Source organism: Microcaecilia unicolor, chromosome 6, assembly GCF_901765095.1.
Source record: "Microcaecilia unicolor chromosome 6, aMicUni1.1, whole genome shotgun sequence".
Classification (NCBI taxonomy): Eukaryota; Metazoa; Chordata; class Amphibia; order Gymnophiona; family Siphonopidae; genus Microcaecilia; species Microcaecilia unicolor.
In genome coordinates this window covers 246,359,640-246,379,215 of record NC_044036.1, presented here as the reverse complement: position 1 = coordinate 246,379,215, position 19,576 = coordinate 246,359,640, and the positions used below count along the sequence as shown (strand labels likewise).

The window sequence follows — 19,576 nt, the reverse complement described above, 5'->3', positions numbered from 1 at the left end:
TCTCTTCTTGAATTTCCTTTGAATTTTCCTGAATTACCTCTAGATACTCAAACCTCATACTACTCTATCAGCAGCCTTAGATTCAGTTGCCCTTCTACAGACATTTTCATCTGTCACCATAAATCGATCTCAGCCTTGTTACCATAAAGATCTCCATTTACTTGAGCAGCAGCTTCTTAGTGCAGGACGCCGCTGGCGGAAAACAAAATCCCTTTCTGATCTTGCAATTTACAGATCTCGGTCTCAAATCTAGGATGTCTAAAACTGCCATACATTCGTATGGCAAAGGGGTGTGGTCTGGGCATGTTTTGGATACGTCTAGGGAGGATCCAAAAGATGGGCATTCAACTCTGATTGCAGAAGGAGAAAGGACGTCTAGTTCAAAAAGATGGACTTCCGCATTTAGACTGGAACATGGCACATCCAGGTTACAGAAAGATGCTCCGATAGAGCAGTTCTTCATTGAATGGAGTAAGGAAAGTCACAATAGATAATTTCCTGTCCTTGGAGGGCTCACATTTAAAAAAAAGAAAATAATTATAAAAGGCTGCAGTGGTACTTGAACTGGCAAACTCTGGATTTCTGTTCTAGTTCTCAGTTAGCTGCTTTAACCAACAGGTAGCTGCTCTAACCACAAGGACATCTCTGTAGCCATATAATTATTTATTTATTTATTGCATTTGTATCCCACATTATCCCACCTCTTTGCAGGCTCAATGTGGCTTACAATTCATCATGGATACTGGAAGTAGAAGAGAATATACATTTGGTTCACAGAGGGTTATGTATTACATGGTGGTGAAATACATAATAGTGTTAAAGCAGCAGACATTGAAAGACAATTCTGGAAGTTTTAAAGATAGTACAGTTACACATGTTGATCTTTGTGATATATCTTGTCAAAGAGATAGGTTTTCAGTAGTTTTCGGAAATTGGTCAGTTCATAAGCCGTTTTCAGGTTCCATGGCAATGCGTTCCAGAGCTGCGTGCTCGTATAGGAAAAGGTAGATGCGTGCATCAATTTGTATTTCAGACCTTTATACTTGGGAGGATGAAGATTAAGGAATGTGCGAGAAGATTTTTTTGCGTTCCTGGGTGGTAATTCTATTAGGTCTGACATGTAGGCTGGGGCGTTACCATGGATTATTTTATGGACTAGGGTGCAGAGTTTGAATGTGATGCGTTCTTTTAGTAGGAGCCAGTATAGTTTTTCTCGTAGGGGTTTCACACTTTCGTATTTTGATGAGCCGAATATTAGTCTGGCTGCCGTGTTCTGGGCCGTCTGGAGTTTTTAAAGTATTTGCTCTTTGCAACCGGCGTAGAGTGAGTTACAGTAGTCCAGATGACTGAGTACCAATGATTGTACCAGATTGCGGAAGACAGTCCTTGGAAAAAATGCTCTAACTCTTTTTAGTTTCCACATTGAATGAAACATCTTTTTAGTTATGTTTTTCACATGATTCTCAAGTGTTAGGTGTCGATCAATGGTTACTCCAAGAATTTTTAGGGTGTCCGAAACTGGTAGATTTAGTTTTGGTGTGTTAATAGTGGTAAATTTATTCTTATTGTATTGCGAGGTGAGTACCAGACATTGGGTTTTCTCTGCATTAAGTTTCAGCTGAAATGCATCTGCCCAGGAATTCATGATGTGTAGGCTTTGCGTGATTTCATTGGAGATTTCTCTTAGATCTTGTTTGAATGGTATGAAGATCGTTACATCATCAACGTATATATATGGATTTAGGTTCTGATTCGATAGTAGTTTGGCCAAGGGTGTATTCATTAGGTTAAATATGGTTGGTGAGAGGGGGGATCCCTGTGGAACTCCGCATTCAGGTGTCCATGTAGCTGATGTGGTCAAATTTGATGTCACTTGATATGAGCGTAAGGTATATGGACATTCCTATGCTGCACACAGATGTCTACATCCCTTGTTTTGTTCTGTTCATAGTTTAGACGTTTCAGTTTGTAAAACGGATGCTCATGCTGGATGTAACTAGCATTTGGACGTCCATTTCTCATGCATTTTATAACAGGCTGTATATGGGCAGATCATGTTCTAAAATTCATGAAAAATGGACTTCCTATCTGACATACAGACTGGATGTCCATATTCTGAGTCGTCAAAAGGGTACACAATGACACAAAAAAAAATGATGAGGGGGGTTCAATACAATATATAAAACCAAAAAAGAAACCACCCTATAGATACTGGAATGTAAATAATGTATCACAAGGAAACATAAAATTATTTCAGAAATGGAAGGTCTTCAGCCAAGACTTATTCAGGTCATCCAAGCCACTGAATATAACAAGGCCTCCTTTCAACAGGCAAATTCAAAAGGCTTGTGTTTGCATCATTGGACCTTCCAACCACCATTCAATGTGCAATATATAAAATGAGAAGCGTAAAGACTCGGGAACTGCTCCTGAAGAAGATATTTTGAAAAGGAGCTTCTGTCGAGCAGCCACCCTTATGCTGTTTGTATTTCAGAGAATTGCTAGCCCTTTAATGATTTGTATAAAGTTTATATGATTTGGACTATGGGCATCTCCATTTTGATTTGGCATTTTTCCATTTCTTTATGGTGATATGAGATTGTGATTTCATTTCATTTATACTTTTATATATTGCACATTGAATGGTGGTTGGAAGGCACTATGATGCAAACAAAAGCGTTTTGAATTTGCCTGCCGAAAAGAGACCTTGTTATATTCAGTGGCTTGGATGACTTGTATAAGTCTTGGCTGAGACCTTCCATGTTTGAAATAATTTTATGTTTCCTTGTGATACATTTTTTTCATTCCTGTATCTATAGGGCAGCTTCTTTTTTGGTTTTGCATATTCTGAGTTGGACATCCTTTCTAAAATTGCACTCTACATCATTGTTACAATCGCAACTGACCTTATTCTGTATGTTGTGCACACAAATTTGCGCACTAGTTATAAATTTGGGTGCAACCTTTCTAGAATTAGGAGATGTGTGCTCAAAGTATGAATAGGTAAAATGAACAAGAACACCTCGCCCAAAATAAATTGTAAAAAAAAATGATAAAACAAGTAAGAACCAAACTTTGTTGAGACCTAGTGGGCTCCACTAAACATATAAGGCCCCTTGAATACTAACAGATGGTATTTTATTGTGAGTGGGGGGCTAATCTAAAATCCATTCTTCCTAGGACTCACAGAAGTCAATTTTCAAACACCACTTAGACTTTTGTTGCTGTGCCAGACAACTATGTGCTGGTTTTGATTCATTTTCAGTGAAAGTGCATATATAAAACTATATATATACTCTGGTGTATGCACAGTTGTATACATGCAGAGATATGGGTGTGGAAGGGACATTCTAGGGTGGGGCCAGCTATGCATCTACTCTATACAGATAGATGCTGTTATTGGGCACCATCTCCCGAATTCTATATAGCGTGACTTAAGTTGCGCACGCAAATACAGTCGTATTTTGTATTTATGCATGTAACTTAATTAGTTAACAAGCCAATCAGTGCTGACAATTGGAAATTAACAAGTAATTATTGACACTAATTGGCATTAATTAAAATGTACGTGCACAACTGTCTAAGTGTATTCTATAACGCAATTCATGTAAATTCTAAGTCACATAGTTGAAAAGTGGGCATGGCCATGAGCGTGGAATGGACGGGTAATGAGCATTTCTAAAATCTATGTGTGCTGTTATAGAATACACCCAGTCCGCGCCTAATTTAGGTATCGGAATTTACACCGGGTTTTTTTTGGTGGAACTGTCCACAACTAAATTTAGTTGTGTGGATGAGCGCTTGGTGTATTCTATAAAGCACATGGAAATTTAGGCTTATTCCATAAAGTACGCCTAAATTAAGGCATGCTATATAGAATACACTTAGACGTATTTCATTTCAGTGCTGGTTTTTTAGCCGTGATATATAGAATCTAGTCCCATATGTACAGGTGAAGATATTGGGCTGGACATGCCAATCCTAGGTATACAGCCCAAATGTATATGCTAGATGTATAGGTACCCAATATTGGTGCATAAGTAGGCATGTATTTTCATCAGCAGACACTATCCCATTAGACACCCAAGTTAGGCACCCAAACAGGGGCACTAAGCAGTTAGGCGCCAAACTACACTTAGATGCAAAGCAGTGTTTTTTTTGTGCCGGTACGCAACGGTACGGCGTACCGGCACCTTTCTCGCTTCCTGTCCTCCCCTCCCATGATATCCAGCGATTCTCCGCCTCTCCCCTGCCCTCCCATTGATGTGTAGTGATTCTCCATCTCTCCCCTGCCCTCACCTCTCCCATATCCAGTGATTCTTCCAGGGGCGTAGCCACGGGTGGGCCTGGATGGGCCTGGGCCCACCCACTTTGGGCTCAGGCCCGCCCAGCAACGGTGCATCTCAAGCCCAAACCGCGACTTCTCCCTGGACAGATTCTCTTGCAGCCACACAAGTGAAGTTACTCCCCCATGACGTAACGGACCCGGACATATAGCAAAGCTTAAAGCTTTAAATGAAACGCAGTTTACTACGCCTGCGTGCAGCTTCCCGCCATATCTCCCCCCCATAACCCCTCAGAAGTCACCGCCCCTTTCCAGTTTTATTCTTCCCGCTCTGGCGGTCAGACCCGTTGATAAATCGTTAGTGCAGCTCTCGCATTTATTTTTTTCTTTTGTTATTTTTCTAATCGCTTTTTCTCTCTAAAAATTATCAAACAATTTAATTTAGCAGCCCTCCTCTTCCCGACCATGTCGGCGAAGAAACATGGATTTAAAAGCTGCTCACGCTGTTCCAATAAAATGTCCCTCACAGACCCGCATGACCTGTGCGTCCACTGCCTAGGCACGACGCACTTAGACTCTAGCTGTGAGAAATGTGCAGCCATGCTCCCTCGGACGAGGCAGATAAGACATCTGAAACTGAAAGCAGTACAGGACTTACCTCAGCAGTCGGGTAAGAAATCCAAGAGTAAAAAACGGCACTGTGAGGAACCCCCGGAGAGTGCCTTGCCTAGCAAAAGGCAACAGTCTCTGCCACCACAACTCCAACTAGTTGTCGGTGCTCAGACTCAACCCCAGCAAACACCATCCGCTGACAAAAACCAGAATGGTCGTTCTGGGCACCGAAGCACCTCCTCCCCACTGCCTCCTCGGCACCGGGACAGTGCCTCCGATCAGTTTCGGCACCGGGAGAGCCTTTCCCCTGGCCATAGGCACCGAGAACACCTCTCTCCTGCACCTCGGCACCGAAGCAGCTCCTCCTCTGCTCGTCGGCACCGTCAGGACTCCTCCCACTCGCATCACAAAGCTGGCTCCTCCCACTCATCGCATCACACGGCTGGCTCCGCCCACCTGGTGCATCACAGCCACAGCTCCTCCCCTGCTTCACTCCATCAGGGTTACTCCTCCCCTCCTGAGTTGCAGACTGCTACAAAGCACTTCTCTGACACCTCTCCTCCTGCTCTGGCTCAGGCAATGCCTCTCTCTCCACAGGACAAACAGGCGATACTCTCTCCTCACCACCATTCAGGAGTTCAGACAGCAGTCTCTCCTGCAGATTTCTCCTCTATGCCACTGTCCCAATCAAACCAGGATATTCTCCATCTGCTGCGTGCTTTTTTGGCTAATCACAATCTCTCAGCTCAACAGCACCCCACGACCAGCCAGCAGCCACCACGTCCGGCGGCGGCAGAATTTTCGCCCCCGGATCGACCAGCCCCTCGGCAGCGCTCACGCTCCGAGTCCTTTTCAGACTCTCTGGCTGCAGACAATTTTTCAGACTCTGGCTCTTCCCCACCCCCATCTCAGAGATGCTCCAGATCCTCCTCTCCGGACGCCCACTCCGACCTCCTCGCGGGCTCTCCGGGTCTACCTTCTGACCCCTCTCCCCCGCTACCATCTAAATCATCTCAACCAGAGGATACTTCCTATCCAAAATTTCTCATGAAATTGGCAGCAGCCTTGGGGATTTCCTCCTCTTCTCAACCGGATCCCCGATCCAAAAAATTACAGGCTCTGCGCTATAAGGAGGCACCGAAAGACATTATCACGTTGCCTTTGCACGAAGTGTTGGCGGACCAGCACAAGTTAGTGTGGTCTACCCCATTAACATCTCTCCCCACCAAGAAGAGTTTGGATACGAAATACAAAGTCCAAGATACTTGGGGCTTCGGTAAGCCACAACTATCTCACCACTCCATAGTGGTCCAGTCCGCCATGCGTAGACACAAAAGCTCACGAGACCATTCAAATTTTCCACCAACGAAAGACATGAAGCTCATGGATCTCATGGGTAAGAAGATGTATCAAAGCTCCATGCTCAATGCCCGCATAGGGCTTCACATCTTCCATTACACCGACTACCAATTCACCATACTAGACAACTTCTCACGAGCACTGGATTCCCTCCCTGCGGCACTACAACCTCAATTCCGGCCACTGCTTCAAAATCTGGAGGAATCCGCCACCAATCTAATTAGAGCCGCCCACGACTCATATGACACGTCGGTCCGAGGGGCCGCGGTAGGCCTTTCCACACGCCGGTTAGCGTGGCTAAAAGCATCTGGCCTAAGGGAGGACGTTCATAACAGAGTGGCTGATGCTCCCTGCACAGGGGATAACCTGTTTGGTGACGGAGTTAAGGATATCATCGACAACATCAAACAAGATTGCACCACTCTGGACACCCTGGAAGAGGACAACATCAATCAGCCCAGGTCCTCTTTTCATCGCTCGTCCTATGGCACGCCTAAGAGGAGGTATCAACCTCGGCGACAGTACCCCTTCAATAAATACAACACAAACTACAAGTTTAACAACAAGCAACATAGACCTCAACAGTCTAAGAAAGCATATCGTGAGCGAAGGGCACCCAAGCCAGCGCCCTCAACGGCGCCCAAACCCTTGTCCTCTTTTTGACAAGCAGATGGCTATGCAGCTACCGGTGGGAGGTCGTCTTCAGTTTTTTGCCCCTCATTGGCCCCCGATAACATCAGACAAGTGGGTCCTCTCCATTGTCAACCAGGGGTACCTACTTCACTTTACGACCCTCCCACCTCTCCCCCGCATAGTCACTTCACAGGTTCCTTCGTCTCACGTCCACCTACTTCACGGCGAGATTTCCCGCCTCCTGCGCATCAGGGCAATCGAACCGGTACCAGAATGTTCCCAGAATACGGGATTTTATTCCAGGTTCTTTCTTATTCAGAAGAAGAACGGCGGTTTGCGGTCTATTCTGGACTTACGCTCCCTGAACAAATTTCTAAAAAAAGAAAAGTTCCGCATGACGACTCTCCAAATGATTCTGCCACTGCTCGATCAGAACGCATGGCTCGTGTCCCTGGACCTGCAGGATGCATATCTCCACATCCCAATCCACCCAGCGTCCAGAAGTTACCTGCGTTTTCAGGTCCACTCTCACCACTATCAATTCCGAGTCCTTCCCTTCGGCCTCTCTTCAGCACCACGAGTGTTCACAAAATGTGTCATCACCATCATCGCTCACCTTCGCCAGCAAAGGATCACAATCTTCCCTTACCTCGACGACTGGCTCATCGCGTCGCCAACAGCTCAGGAGGCCCTCCACTCTCTCGACAAGGTCACCTCACTTCTCCAGACTCTGGGTTTCCTCATCAACTTGGACAAATCTCACCTCATTCCCACGCAACATCTCGAGTTCATAGGAGCGGTCCTCCAGACCCCGCGGATGTTGGCGTTTTTGCCCCTCAACAGGGCCACACGGATTTCCATCCTCATCGCCCACCTAACCCAGGTCTCAGTCACCTCTGCCCGAACGTTACTCGTGCTTCTGGGCCACATGGCAGCTACCATTCCAGTACGTCCGCTAGCCAGGCTCCATATGAGATCCCTACAGTGGCACCTCCGGGACAGGTGGATCCAAGCTCTTCAGCCGCTATCTGCCAAGATACCACTCTCTCACAGTCTAAAGACCTCGCTGCAATGGTGGGCCCACGCCCCCCATCTCCTCCAGGGTATGCCCTTCCGCCCTCCCCTACCGTCCGTTTATCTAACAACCGACGCCTCCAAGCAAGGGTGGGGAGCGCATCTAGGCTCCTACATGACTCAAGGACTTTGGACGCCCAAAGAAATCACATACAGTATCAACCTGCTAGAGTTGCGAGCCATCAGACTAGCGCTTCAAGCTTTTCAGCCACACCTCTCGCAACAGCGGATTCATGTGCAGACAGACAATCAGGTGGCCATGTACTATGTCAACAAGCAAGGCGGCACCGGCTCCCGACACCTGTGCCGGGAAGCTCTACATCTCTGGCAGGTGGTCCTGAAGCTTCGGTCCACCATCTCAGCCTCCTACCTACCCGGAGTGCAGAATACCTTGGCAGACTCGCTCAGCAGGAAACTACAACCGCACGAGTGGTCACTCAAGACCACTGTTACGCAAGATCTGTTCGACAAGTGGGGTCACCCTCTCGTCGATCTCTTCGCATCCCCACTCAACGCCAAGTGTCGCAGATTCTGCTCCAAGTTTCCCAGTCAGCACAGACTAGCAGAAGATGCCTTTCACATTCCGTGGACAGAGGGCCTCCTCTATGCATTTCCTCCAATCCCTCTCATCTCCAAGACAATCCAAAAGGCCAAGTCAGACGGAGCATCTCTGTTGTTAATAGCTCCGTACTGGCCGAGACAAGCCTGGTTCACGGCTCTCCTGAACCTCACGACATGCCCTCCACTTCCGCTGCCGCTGGAACCGGACCTTCTCACACAGCAGCAGGGCAGTCTTCTGCACCCAAACCTCGCATCCCTCCGCCTCATGGCCTGGCGGATCAGCCCCACTCCAACCTGATGTTCTCACACGGAGTGCTGAGGGTCCTCCTCGCGTCCCGGAAGGACTCTACTCTCAAGTCTTACAATGCAAAATGGCAGCGGTTCTCTAGCTGGTGTTCCGGCCATCACCTCCACCCTGCCAACGCTTCTCTCTCCCGCGTCTTGGATTACCTGCTCCATCTTTCAGAGTCACAGCTGTCTTACTCCTCCATCCGGCTCCATCTCTCAGCTCTCTCGGTGTTCCATGACCCGGTGGATGACTTATCCCTCATGCAGCACCCTGTGGTGAAACGTTTTCTCAAAGGACTCATGCATCTCTATCCTCCCATTCGCCCTCCAACTCAGGCATGGGACCTTAACCTAGTACTTAATGCACTCACAGCCTCTCCATTTGAGCCACTTCAGTCTACCGACCTCAAATATCTCACTTGGAAAACACTGTTCTTGATCACGTTGACTTCGGCACGGCGCATCGGCGAGATCCAGGCTCTCGTCCACTATCCACCCTATACTCAACTACTACACGATAAGGCTGTGCTCCGTACTCATCCGAAGTTTCTACCGAAGGTGGTCTCACCTTCCCATCTCAATCAGGTCATCATGCTGCCTACCTTCTTTCCTCCTCCACATGTTTCCGAGGACCATAAGAGATTTCATACGCTGGATTGCCTGAGAGCCCTTACCATCTACTTGAATAGAACTAAAGGCACCAATAGGCCTTCTCAATTATTCCTTTCACTCCGCTCCCCTCACTGCTCAAGGCCAGTAACCAAGGGGACTCTATCCCAGTGGATTGCGAACTGTATCACCTTATGCTACCAGCTCGCCGCAGCCACTCCCTCACAGATTCCGCATGTTACAGCTCATAATCTGAGGGCCATGGCGGCCACGAAAGCTCATCTGCAACGAACTTCCCTGCAGGACATTTGCAGAGCAGCTACGTGGTCCACGGTGCACACTTTTGTGAAACATTACTGCCTGGATTCCGCTTCAGCTACTGATGCGGCGTTCGGCCAGGCGGTCCTGTCTTCTGTGTCCTGAGGCGTCAACTACCACCTCCTCCTCTCACAGGTACCAGTTTTACCTTTTTTCTCTGTTCCTTTACAGTACCATGTATGCCCGCAGGGGCGTCTTGTTCACCTGTTACCTGTGGAGCTGGGGAATCTTCATTTGTGTGGCTGCAAGAGAATCTGTCCAGGGAGAAATAGAAGTTGCTTACCTGTAACGGTAGTTCTCCTTGGACAGATGATCTTGCAGCCACACAATCCCTCCCAACCCTCCCTTAAGTTGCCGCTAGCTCTTTTACCAAACTGGAAAGGGGCGGTGACTTCTGAGGGGTTATGGGGGGGAGATATGGCGGGAAGCTGCACGCAGGCGTAGTAAACTGCGTTTCATTTAAAGCTTTAAGCTTTGCTATATGTCCGGGTCCGTTACGTCATGGGGGAATAACTTCACTTGTGTGGCTGCAAGATCATCTGTCCAAGGAGAACTACCGTTACAGGTAAGCAACTTCTATTTTTCCCTTGCTGCTGATCACCATCACTTCCGCTTTCCCTCCTCCCAGCCACCCGCCAGCACGCAGGTTTCGTTCCCTCCCGTCATCCGCGTCGTCGGGCAGCTGTGTGTTAGCTGCTTCAGCAGAGCCGCGTGGCGCCAGGGCAATCCACACGCACACTGCTACAAAATATGCTTCTTCCGCCACGGCACTGGCCCCGCCTCCTCTTCAGAGAGTTCGGACGGGAGAATGTGAAGCCAGCCGGAAGGAAGGAGGCACGTAGCGGCTCGGCTCCGCTGCACTGCTGCAGAGTTAGATCGCGGCGCCGCCCGATGGATGGAGGTGGAAGGGGAGTGAGGGGAAAGAAGGCCTGCAGCGCGCTGGCGGGTCACGGGTGGCTGGGCGGTGGGAGAGAGCAAAAACTGCAGCGGTTGGCTGGGGGAGAGGAGAGGGGAAAAATGTGCAGTATGTCAGTGAGTGGGAGAAGGGAGGGAGAGAAATAAACCTACAGCATGCTGGCAGGTTTTCTTGAGGGATCAAGGAGAGAGGGAGAGACAGGAGCACTTGGGATGAGGGTAGGGAGTGAGACAGGGTAGTGCTAGATGGGGTGGAGGAATAATTGTTCGATATGGGGGAGGGATGGAGAGATGCTGCAAGGGGAAAGAGAGGGAGAATTGTTGGATAGGGGTGGGGTGGGGTGGGATGGGATGGGGAGAGGGAGGGAAAGGCTGCATAGGAGTGGTAAAGGACCAGAGAGGAAAAAAAGTGTTGGACGTGGAAGAAAAGGAGGGAGAGAAGAGAGGGGCAATGTTGAACATGGCATTGAGGTGAGGGGAAGGAAATATGGAGAGATGCTGTGTGTGTGTGTGTGTGGGGGGGGGGGGGGTTGTGAGATGTTAGACCAGGGGCTCAAGGCAGGGAGAGGGAGAAAAGTTGGACATGAAGGTGGAGGAGAGGAAAGGAGAGATGCACAAGCGGGGGAGGGGAGAAAGAGGGAAGATGGATCCAGGGAGAGAAGATGGACAATGGATGGTAGGGAAGAGAAAGGGCAAAATGCTGAACAATGGAGGAGGAGAGGGGAGAGAGATGGGACAGGAAGATGCTGGTGGTAAAAGGGATAGGGCGATATCAGGCTATGAGGGTGAGGATGGGAGAAAGAGGGAACAGATTCTGGGCTGGAAGGGTGGAGGGAGGGAGACACTGGGAATGGTGGAAAGCGTGGGGAAGAGGCCCAGCGAGTGGCGATGGCAAGGAAATAAATGAGAGAACAGTGATTACAGAGGTAGAAATATGGTAATGGTGCGTAGATTGAAGATGGAAAGGAATGATAGGCTGGGAAGGAGAGAGATGGGGAATGGGAGAGCTAGCCTAGTGGGTGAAAGGAAATGGAAATGTGATAGATATCTGAAGAAAAAGATTTAGAAAGAGGACGGAATTTGAGTGTACAGAAGCAGAAAAGAAAGAAAGAAAGGAAGGAAGGAAAGATCAATATTTCAGAGGCAGGTGCAGTGAGGAAATGAAATGACAGGAGAAAAAAAGACAAATGGACAGCCGCTTGAAGAATTAGCAGAAGACAGACAGGAAAGCGGGAAAGAGAAATTGGAACCAACATGATGGAAAAATAAAATGTCCAGACAATAAAGGTAGAAAAATCACTTTATTTTGAATGTTTTAAATGGAATATGTTAGCTTTGGGAAATGTGCATAGTGGATGTCTTTTTATTGTGTTAAGTAGAAAAGGAAATGCGCTTTTGTTTTGTTTTCTCCAGTGTTGCAGTGCATGCTGAGGTTCCCAGTTCACTTTTGTGTACATATTTTTATTTCTAATTTGTGATCCCTTGTTCTATAATTTGTGAGGGTCTGTCAGTGTGACTGTAACGGCAGATGAAGAGATTGGAGAGGAGAGGGAATTGGGGAGGGGCTTCTTTATTTTCTGCCCTGGTCACCAGCATGGTTATCAGCAGCCCTGACCCTTGCTGTAGCTAGTGGGGATCCCCAAGCCCTACCAGCTGGGGATCTCTTCCGAAGCTGACCAGAGCTGCCTTCCACCAAGCTTGGCAGATGGGGGCAGCATCCTGGAGCCACTGACAACTAAGCATGTATGGGGTGCTGGCATCAGTGGCTCGAGGAATTGCTGCTGCCTGCTGGGCTTGGCGGAGAGGAGTTCTGGCCATCTCTAGTGGAGGACCCCAGCTGACAGACATTGGGGATCCTCATCAGCTAAAGTATTTATATTTTGAGTTGGGGAAGTGCTGGGGGAGAGGGGGGAGAAAGAAAATTTTGTGCCCACCCACTTTGTGCTCAGGCCCACCCAAAATTGGTTGTCTGGCTACGCCACTGGATTCTTCGTCCCCCAGCCGTCCTCCTTCACTGCCTGCCAGCCAGCGTTGGACTCAGAAGCAAATGGTGCAGGCAGCGATTGGCTGGCAGCATCGTAGCTTCCCTCTGCGAGTCCCGCCTATGCGGAAACAGGAAGTTGTAGGCGGGACTCGTAGAGGGAAGCTACGATGCTGCCAGCCAATCGCTGCCTGCACCGTTCGCTTCTGAGTCTGACGCTGGCTGGCAGACATTGAAGTAGGACGGCTGGGGGACGAAGAATCACTAGATATGGGAGAGGTGAGGGCAGGGGAGAGACGGAGAATCGTTGTACATCGATGGGAGGGCAGGGAAGAGGCGGAGAATCGCTGGAAATCATGGGAGGAGGGGACAGGAAAGAGAGAATTACTGGACATCGATGGGAGGGCAGGGTAGGGGAGAAAGGAGGGCAGGGAAGAGAGAATTGTTGCACATCGATGGGAGGGCAGGGATGAGATAATTGCTGGACATGGAGGGGAGAGAGGAGAATCGCTGGATGGGGAGGGGAGGACAGGGAAGAGAGAATTGCTGGACATGGAGGGGAGGGCAGGAAAGAGAGAATTGCTGGACATGGAGGGGAGAGAGAAGAATCGCTGGATGGGGAGGGGAGGACAGGGATGAGAGAATTGTTGGACATGGAGGGGAGTGAGGAGAATCGCTGGACGGGGAGGGGAGGACAGGGATGAGAGAATTGCTGGACATGGAGGGGAGGGCAGGGAAGACAGAATTGCTGGACATGGAGGGGAGACAGGAGAATCGCTGGATGGGGAGGGGAGGACAGAGATGAGAGAATTGCTGGACATGGAGGGGAGAGAGGAGAATCACTGGGCAGGGAGGGGAGGACAGGGAAGAGAGAATTGCTGGACATGGATGAGAGGGGAGAGCAGGGGAGAAATGCTAGAAATGGATGGAGAGGAGAGCAGGAAATAGAGGAGAATTGCTGGACATGGATGGATGGAGGAGTTGGCTAGGAGAGAGGAGAAATGCTGACTTGGATGGAGGAGAGGGGAGAGAGAATTATTGCTTTATATGGATACAGAGGAGGGAAGAGAGATGAGAAATGCTGGACATGGATGGAGGGGAGGAGAGAGAAGAAGTGCTGGACATGGATGGAGGGCAGGAGAGAGAAGAAGTGCTGGACATGGATGGAGGGGAGGAAAGAAAAAAGAAGCTGCACATGGATGGAGATGAGGGAAAGGGAAGAGAGGAGAAAAACTGCACATGGATGGACAAAATAGGCTGGATCCACGTTATACCTCCTCCAGTCAGTTCCATGGAGGAGGACCCAGATTTTACTTATGGATGCAGGGCAAGAAATGAAGAAGAAAGGAGGAAAGTAAAGAAATAAATGGAAAGGAAGCCCTGGAAATGGAGTTAAGAGAACAGATAGAGAGCAGCAGAATCAGAGACTGGGACCAATATGGAGAGAAAAACAAAGTCACCAGAAAACAAAGGTAGAAAAAAAATCATTTTTTTGGAAAATATTTTTATTGTATCAAAGGTGTATTTACAGATCCCAACAAAATCATTTTATTTTCATTTCAGTGTTTGGAATTTGTCTTATTTTGCACTGGGTATACTGGAGTTGTAACAGCTTACAGAAATTATTTATAATGAAAAAAAATCACATTATTTTTTCTCCTATACTAGTATAATATTTTCAATGATGTCTGTTTATATGCGCCATTGCTGGCATAAGGGGTGTGGCTAATGTGGGTGGGGCTATAATAGGGGTGGGGCCGTATGTGCTGACCCCGCCCACAATTAGTAACGGCACCTTTTTTTCTACAAAAAAAGCACTGATGCAAAGGGTGTGTGCATGTGGGTGGGGCATGGGCAGGTCACACACTTAGGTGCCAAACTTATTGAATACTGTCAGTTGTGTGCCTAGGTGACAACATTTACTACCTGCCTTTTATATGATGTAAGTATTGGTGCTTAAATGTTGGCACTCAAATACCAACTTAGGCATCCACATGCCGTTATAGAGTACTATCTTAGTAAACAGATTCTGGGCACCTAGGGGCTGAAATTCAGACTGCAGAAGTTAGATCAGCTAACTCCCATGGTCAACGCTGAGCCCAGATATTCAATGCCGGGCTGTTTCCAGTGACCGGCATTGAATATCCAGTTTATGTTTGGCCAGTTTAAAGATGACCACCAGCTATATCGACATTCAGCCTTAGCCGGCTATCTTTAAGCTGTCAAAGATATACCAAGTTTTCAAGTGGCCAAATATGGCCACGAAACCAGGTTTAAAAATCAGTGTACAGCCAGTTATATCGGGCGATATAACCAGGTATCTGCTAGCTGCTAACCAGGTATATTCAACAGGGGACAGGCAGTTATCCCCCGCTGAATATTGTAGATAGCAGGTTAAGCGCTATTTAACCAGTCAGCAGCCGTCTGACTGGTTAAATAGTGCTGAATATCAGGGGGACAATTTTTCATGACCTTTATTTTATTTATTTATTTATTAGGATTTATTTACCGCCTTTTTGAAGACATTCACTCAAGGCGGTGTACAGTAAGAAAAGATCAAACATGAGCAACAGGCAATTACAGCAGAAAAATATTCAAATAACAATAAAAAGTATGGCATAGCACACTACTTACAATGTCAACACAATACGTAAAAGAACATTTTAATTGATAGTGAAGAGTAAAGCAAAGATGGAACATATAGATAGGTAAGAGAATCAGAAGAGTTAGAAACTAAGGTGACTAATTTAAAGAAAGTTCCACATGAGGTCAGAGATGGTTTAATATTATCTCAGCTAGGGTAGGAGTGGATAAACAATTTATAGAATTGCCTCCCTATAATTGCAGCACTGCTGAAAATGTGCCTAATCTAAACTTATACTTTGGCCACATTACCGGATGTCACTAGACATCCTGTTTGAAAACTGACCCAACAGTGTCTTCAACTTAAGTGTTTTGTGTTTTTTTAATATAAGATGTAATTATTTTTATTTGCCAAAATCAGTTAAATGCATTCTATCAGAAATGTTTCAAAGAGGGTTGGCCCAGTGGCTCAGTTTAGGTCTTCTGTTTTCCATGGCTAGGGCTGGGGATGCTAAGGAGGCAATGTTCACAGCCCCCGAATAAGTCATATTCATTATGAATGGTGGCATCTAGTAGACGGATTCCACACCCATGACTGCAGAATGCCAGAATGATCCCTGGTGCATGATGCCCCAACCAAGGACTGTTACTATTAGCTAGAGTTATTAATATGTGCTAGTACACACTAATGCTATTAATACATGTTATTTTATTGCAGACGATATTGCAGTTTTGCAGTTATCACATATTCATTTTGGCAATAAATGTGTGCCAAATGTAAGTCAACAGGCATAAATGTGTGACTGTACTTTCCATGGGTGAGCCAAGGTACCAGAATGTTTTACATGGAAGTATTGGCCACTGGCTACTGGAAATTTAACTGAGACTCAACTCACTGTAAACACTTCAGAGAAAATCACATTTGCTTAAGATCAAATATTTTTACCATACATAAATCCCGCTTTGGTGATGTTAAGTGCCTCAATGCTGATTAAGTTTCCTTCTACATCTGTGGTCTTCTGGGAGTTGAAGGTGTAGCAGTTTCCGAATTTATAATTAATGAATCTAGAAAAGAAACTAAAAAAGAACAGAAAAGAAACATAATCTAGGCAAATCTTGCGATGATACAATATACTAATTTCATCTAAGAATAGAAGTCACATTCTTTTCTCCACTAATATGAGTGTACTTCTATTATCACGGGCCCCTTTCTTTAGAGACATGAATAAAATGAACTTCTATATGAAAATGCAAGCTGTCAGTCATTCTCTAACTCCTGTGTAACACAAACAATTAGGATGCAATGGGCCAACAGATGGGGACCACTTGGTGAATGAGGATTGTTTGCTTTGGATCCATGTGAGCAGTATTGTTAAAACATTTAAAATAAGACCACTTTATGTTACAAAAAGATTGTCATATACACTCATTACAAGTCATTCTTGTGAAAAAATGCTACAGAGCTGTGTTCATGTTCACTCATAGTATTGGACATGTAAGAGATTACTTTACCTTTAAGCAATGTCCTACAGACTGCCAGGCAACACTGTATGTTAAAAGAAACTTCGTAGTGTATGTGGAGGTGAGATAGAGCTGCCATTCTTACCCAAACCATTGTTCACTTGCAAGGAAGGGGACCTGAAACACTGTATTTTGTTCAGTCTATTATTAAAGTCTGAAAATGTGAATAACAATGACCCTCTAGGCTAGAAAAGACTTTACCCCACCACCTCTCATTTCTTTTTTTATACTTCCTGTTTCCCATTTCTTTTCCAACCTACTCTTCTTTTTTTTCCTTCCTTCTTTTTATCCCCATCCCTCATCTCTTCATCTTCTCTTATTTTGCTCTCTTTCATGCCTTCTCTTGGTCTCCCTCCTTTTTTTCTCCATATTTCTCACCATCCACTCTTGCTTTTACCCCAAGCCCCTCCCCCTCCACTTCTCACCTTGTGTTACATTCTTGACCATGAAAGTTGCAGAAGATCAGCATGTCTTCTAGGTTATGGCCCATCTCAGTCTTCTGCTCATCTGAAAGCTGGTTGAATTCAGAGGCAAATTTCTTGAATGCCCCTGCATACTGGACATACTCATCGGGAAAGTCAGCTGAAGAGTTCCAGATGTGAGAACGGTTACGCCTATGAGCCATCTCCAGGCCAGAGTCCTGATACAATAAGAAGATTCCATGATAATTAGCTGAGGCCCCAATGCTCAAAAAGTAAATGTGGATGCTAGAGGCCATTAGTGCTGGACTAGCATCCATACTTGCTACTGCAGAATGTTCAGAGTCGGCAAGCGTGTGAAATAAACTCACCAGCTCTGAGCACAGTGAGCATGCAAATGAATGCTAAATGGGTCATCAACTATTCCTCCTCAATGCTCAGTGGACAGTGTGCCAAACAAGTGTGCTCCTTTCACTGCAACCCCTATGCCAGCTTGAAGCTGGCATTAGGGTTGTGCTGAGCAGAAATGGAATAGAAAGCCTGATCTGTCAAACCTAAGCCCTGGTGGTCCGGTGGACCCCAGACTCTCCAGCCCACAAACACTAAACCCTGGTGGTCCAGTGGATTCCAGACCTTCCACCCCCCCCCCCAAGGATGTAGGAGCATGGTGATCCAGGGGACCCCATACCCCCTACCTGCAAAAATAAATAAAACCATGGTGGTCCAGTGGGACCCCTGGCCATGCCCCAATCCCAAAGAATAGCTCTGGTGGCCCCCGTAACCCCCTCCTATGTTGATGAAGAAGGAAGGACAGAGTCCTAGTCCATCCTCTTGCCAGATGCGACATCAAAATGGTGGTGACCTGCCTGGTACATCCTGGCATGCACTGGGTGGGGCTTAACTACCTAAGCCCTGCCCAGTGCATCCCAGGATGCACCAGGCAGGGCAGGGCGTTGCCATTTTATGGTTCACCTGGCAGGAGGAGAGACTAGGACTACATCCTTTCTCCCTCATCAAGGTAGGAGGGGGTTGGGGAACCACCGCTAGGCCAACAGGGCTAGTCTTCAGGATGGGGGGCATGGCCAGGGGTCCCACTGGACCACTACAGTTTTATTTTTTGGGGGGGTCTGGGGTCTACTGGACCACCAGGGTTTTAGTGTTTGGAGGGGTGGGGGGTCTGGGATCCACCAGACCACAAGGCCCCTATGTCCTTGGAGGGGTGGGGGGGGTCTGAGGTCCACTGGACAACTAGGATTTGAGTGTTTTTGGGGGGGGGGAGGCTGGGGTCCACCGGACCACCAGGTTTGACAGGTCAGGGCTTTTTTTTCTGAATTGCACCGGGGCATATGCTCAAGTGCTGTGCTTAATGCACAGCTCTTGATTGCTTGCCCAGGTACAATTTTCCAATAGAATTCAAAACAGCTCCCTAATGCTCAGCGAACAGTGCATCTACATTTGCATGTCATTAGCGCTGAGCATTAGGGAGCTGTTTTCCGCACTGTTGTGGCGGTATTTTTCCAGCGCTGTACTGAACAGTGCCAGAGTTTCGAGAATCTGGGTATCAATGCAGTGTCTTAACAGATGAAAACATGGCTTCTGAAACACCATAGGCAGGATGCTGGGCTCAATGGGCCATTAGTCTGACCCAGCATAGTGAGTCTTGTTTTTACGAAACACTTTCATGTAGTTTATTTTATGTATTTATTTCACATGCTTGATATACTGCATGCAGCCTAACATGGGCTTCAATGCAGTTTACAAAAAACAAAAAACAGTTTAAAAAAACTAAAAACTTAGAAGGAAGAAAAGAAAAAAAGGAAAGAAAAGAGGAAAAGGAATTGGAGGAAGGAAAGCACACCAGAAGTGAAGAGGGAATAGAGGGAAGGGAGAAAGAAGGGCAGAGATTCACAATACGAGAGCTGATGGGAAAGATTATGATGGTAAGGCAAATGTAATTCTGAAAAGCTGAATTTTTAAGGCTGATTTGAAAGAAGCAATGGTGGGTTGATCCTGAACCTGATGCGGGAGCTCATTCCAGAGTTTAGGGCCTAGATATCTTAAGGCAGAATCTCGAGTGTAAGTAAGATGGTTAAGAGAAGGTGGTGGTAAGGACAAAAGATTACTATCGACTGATCTAAGGCAACATAAAAGACAGTATGGAATAAGAACCCTACTGAGATAAAGAGGGGCAGAAGGGGCTCTAGATTTATCAACCAGCAGTAGAATCTTGAACTTTATGTGGGTTGAAATAGGAAGCTCGTGTTCAGATATCAGAAGAGGAGTGATGTGTTCAAAACGTTGTGCATTGTGAAGTAGTTTAACTGCAGTTGACTGAATAAGTTGTAGATGCTTCAAACTCTGTAAAGGTAGCCTTGAAAAAATGAAGATATGTACCTGTAGCAGGTATTCTCCGAGGAC

The 19,576-nt window shown here is 46.8% G+C and overlaps 1 protein-coding gene across 1 annotated transcript in view; it reads right to left on the bottom strand.

The window, feature by feature from the left end:
* LOC115472526 (degenerin deg-1-like) overlaps positions 1-19,576 on the bottom strand; it is a 217,745-nt gene that overhangs the window by 168,511 nt on the left and 29,658 nt on the right. Inside the window, exons 2-3 of the mRNA XM_030206818.1 lie at positions 17,165-17,379; positions 16,165-16,295 (exon numbers count right to left, since the gene is read on the bottom strand). Of these exons, the coding sequence (XP_030062678.1) occupies positions 16,165-16,295; positions 17,165-17,379 (346 nt within the window). The remainder of the gene's footprint in view (positions 1-16,164; positions 16,296-17,164; positions 17,380-19,576) is intronic.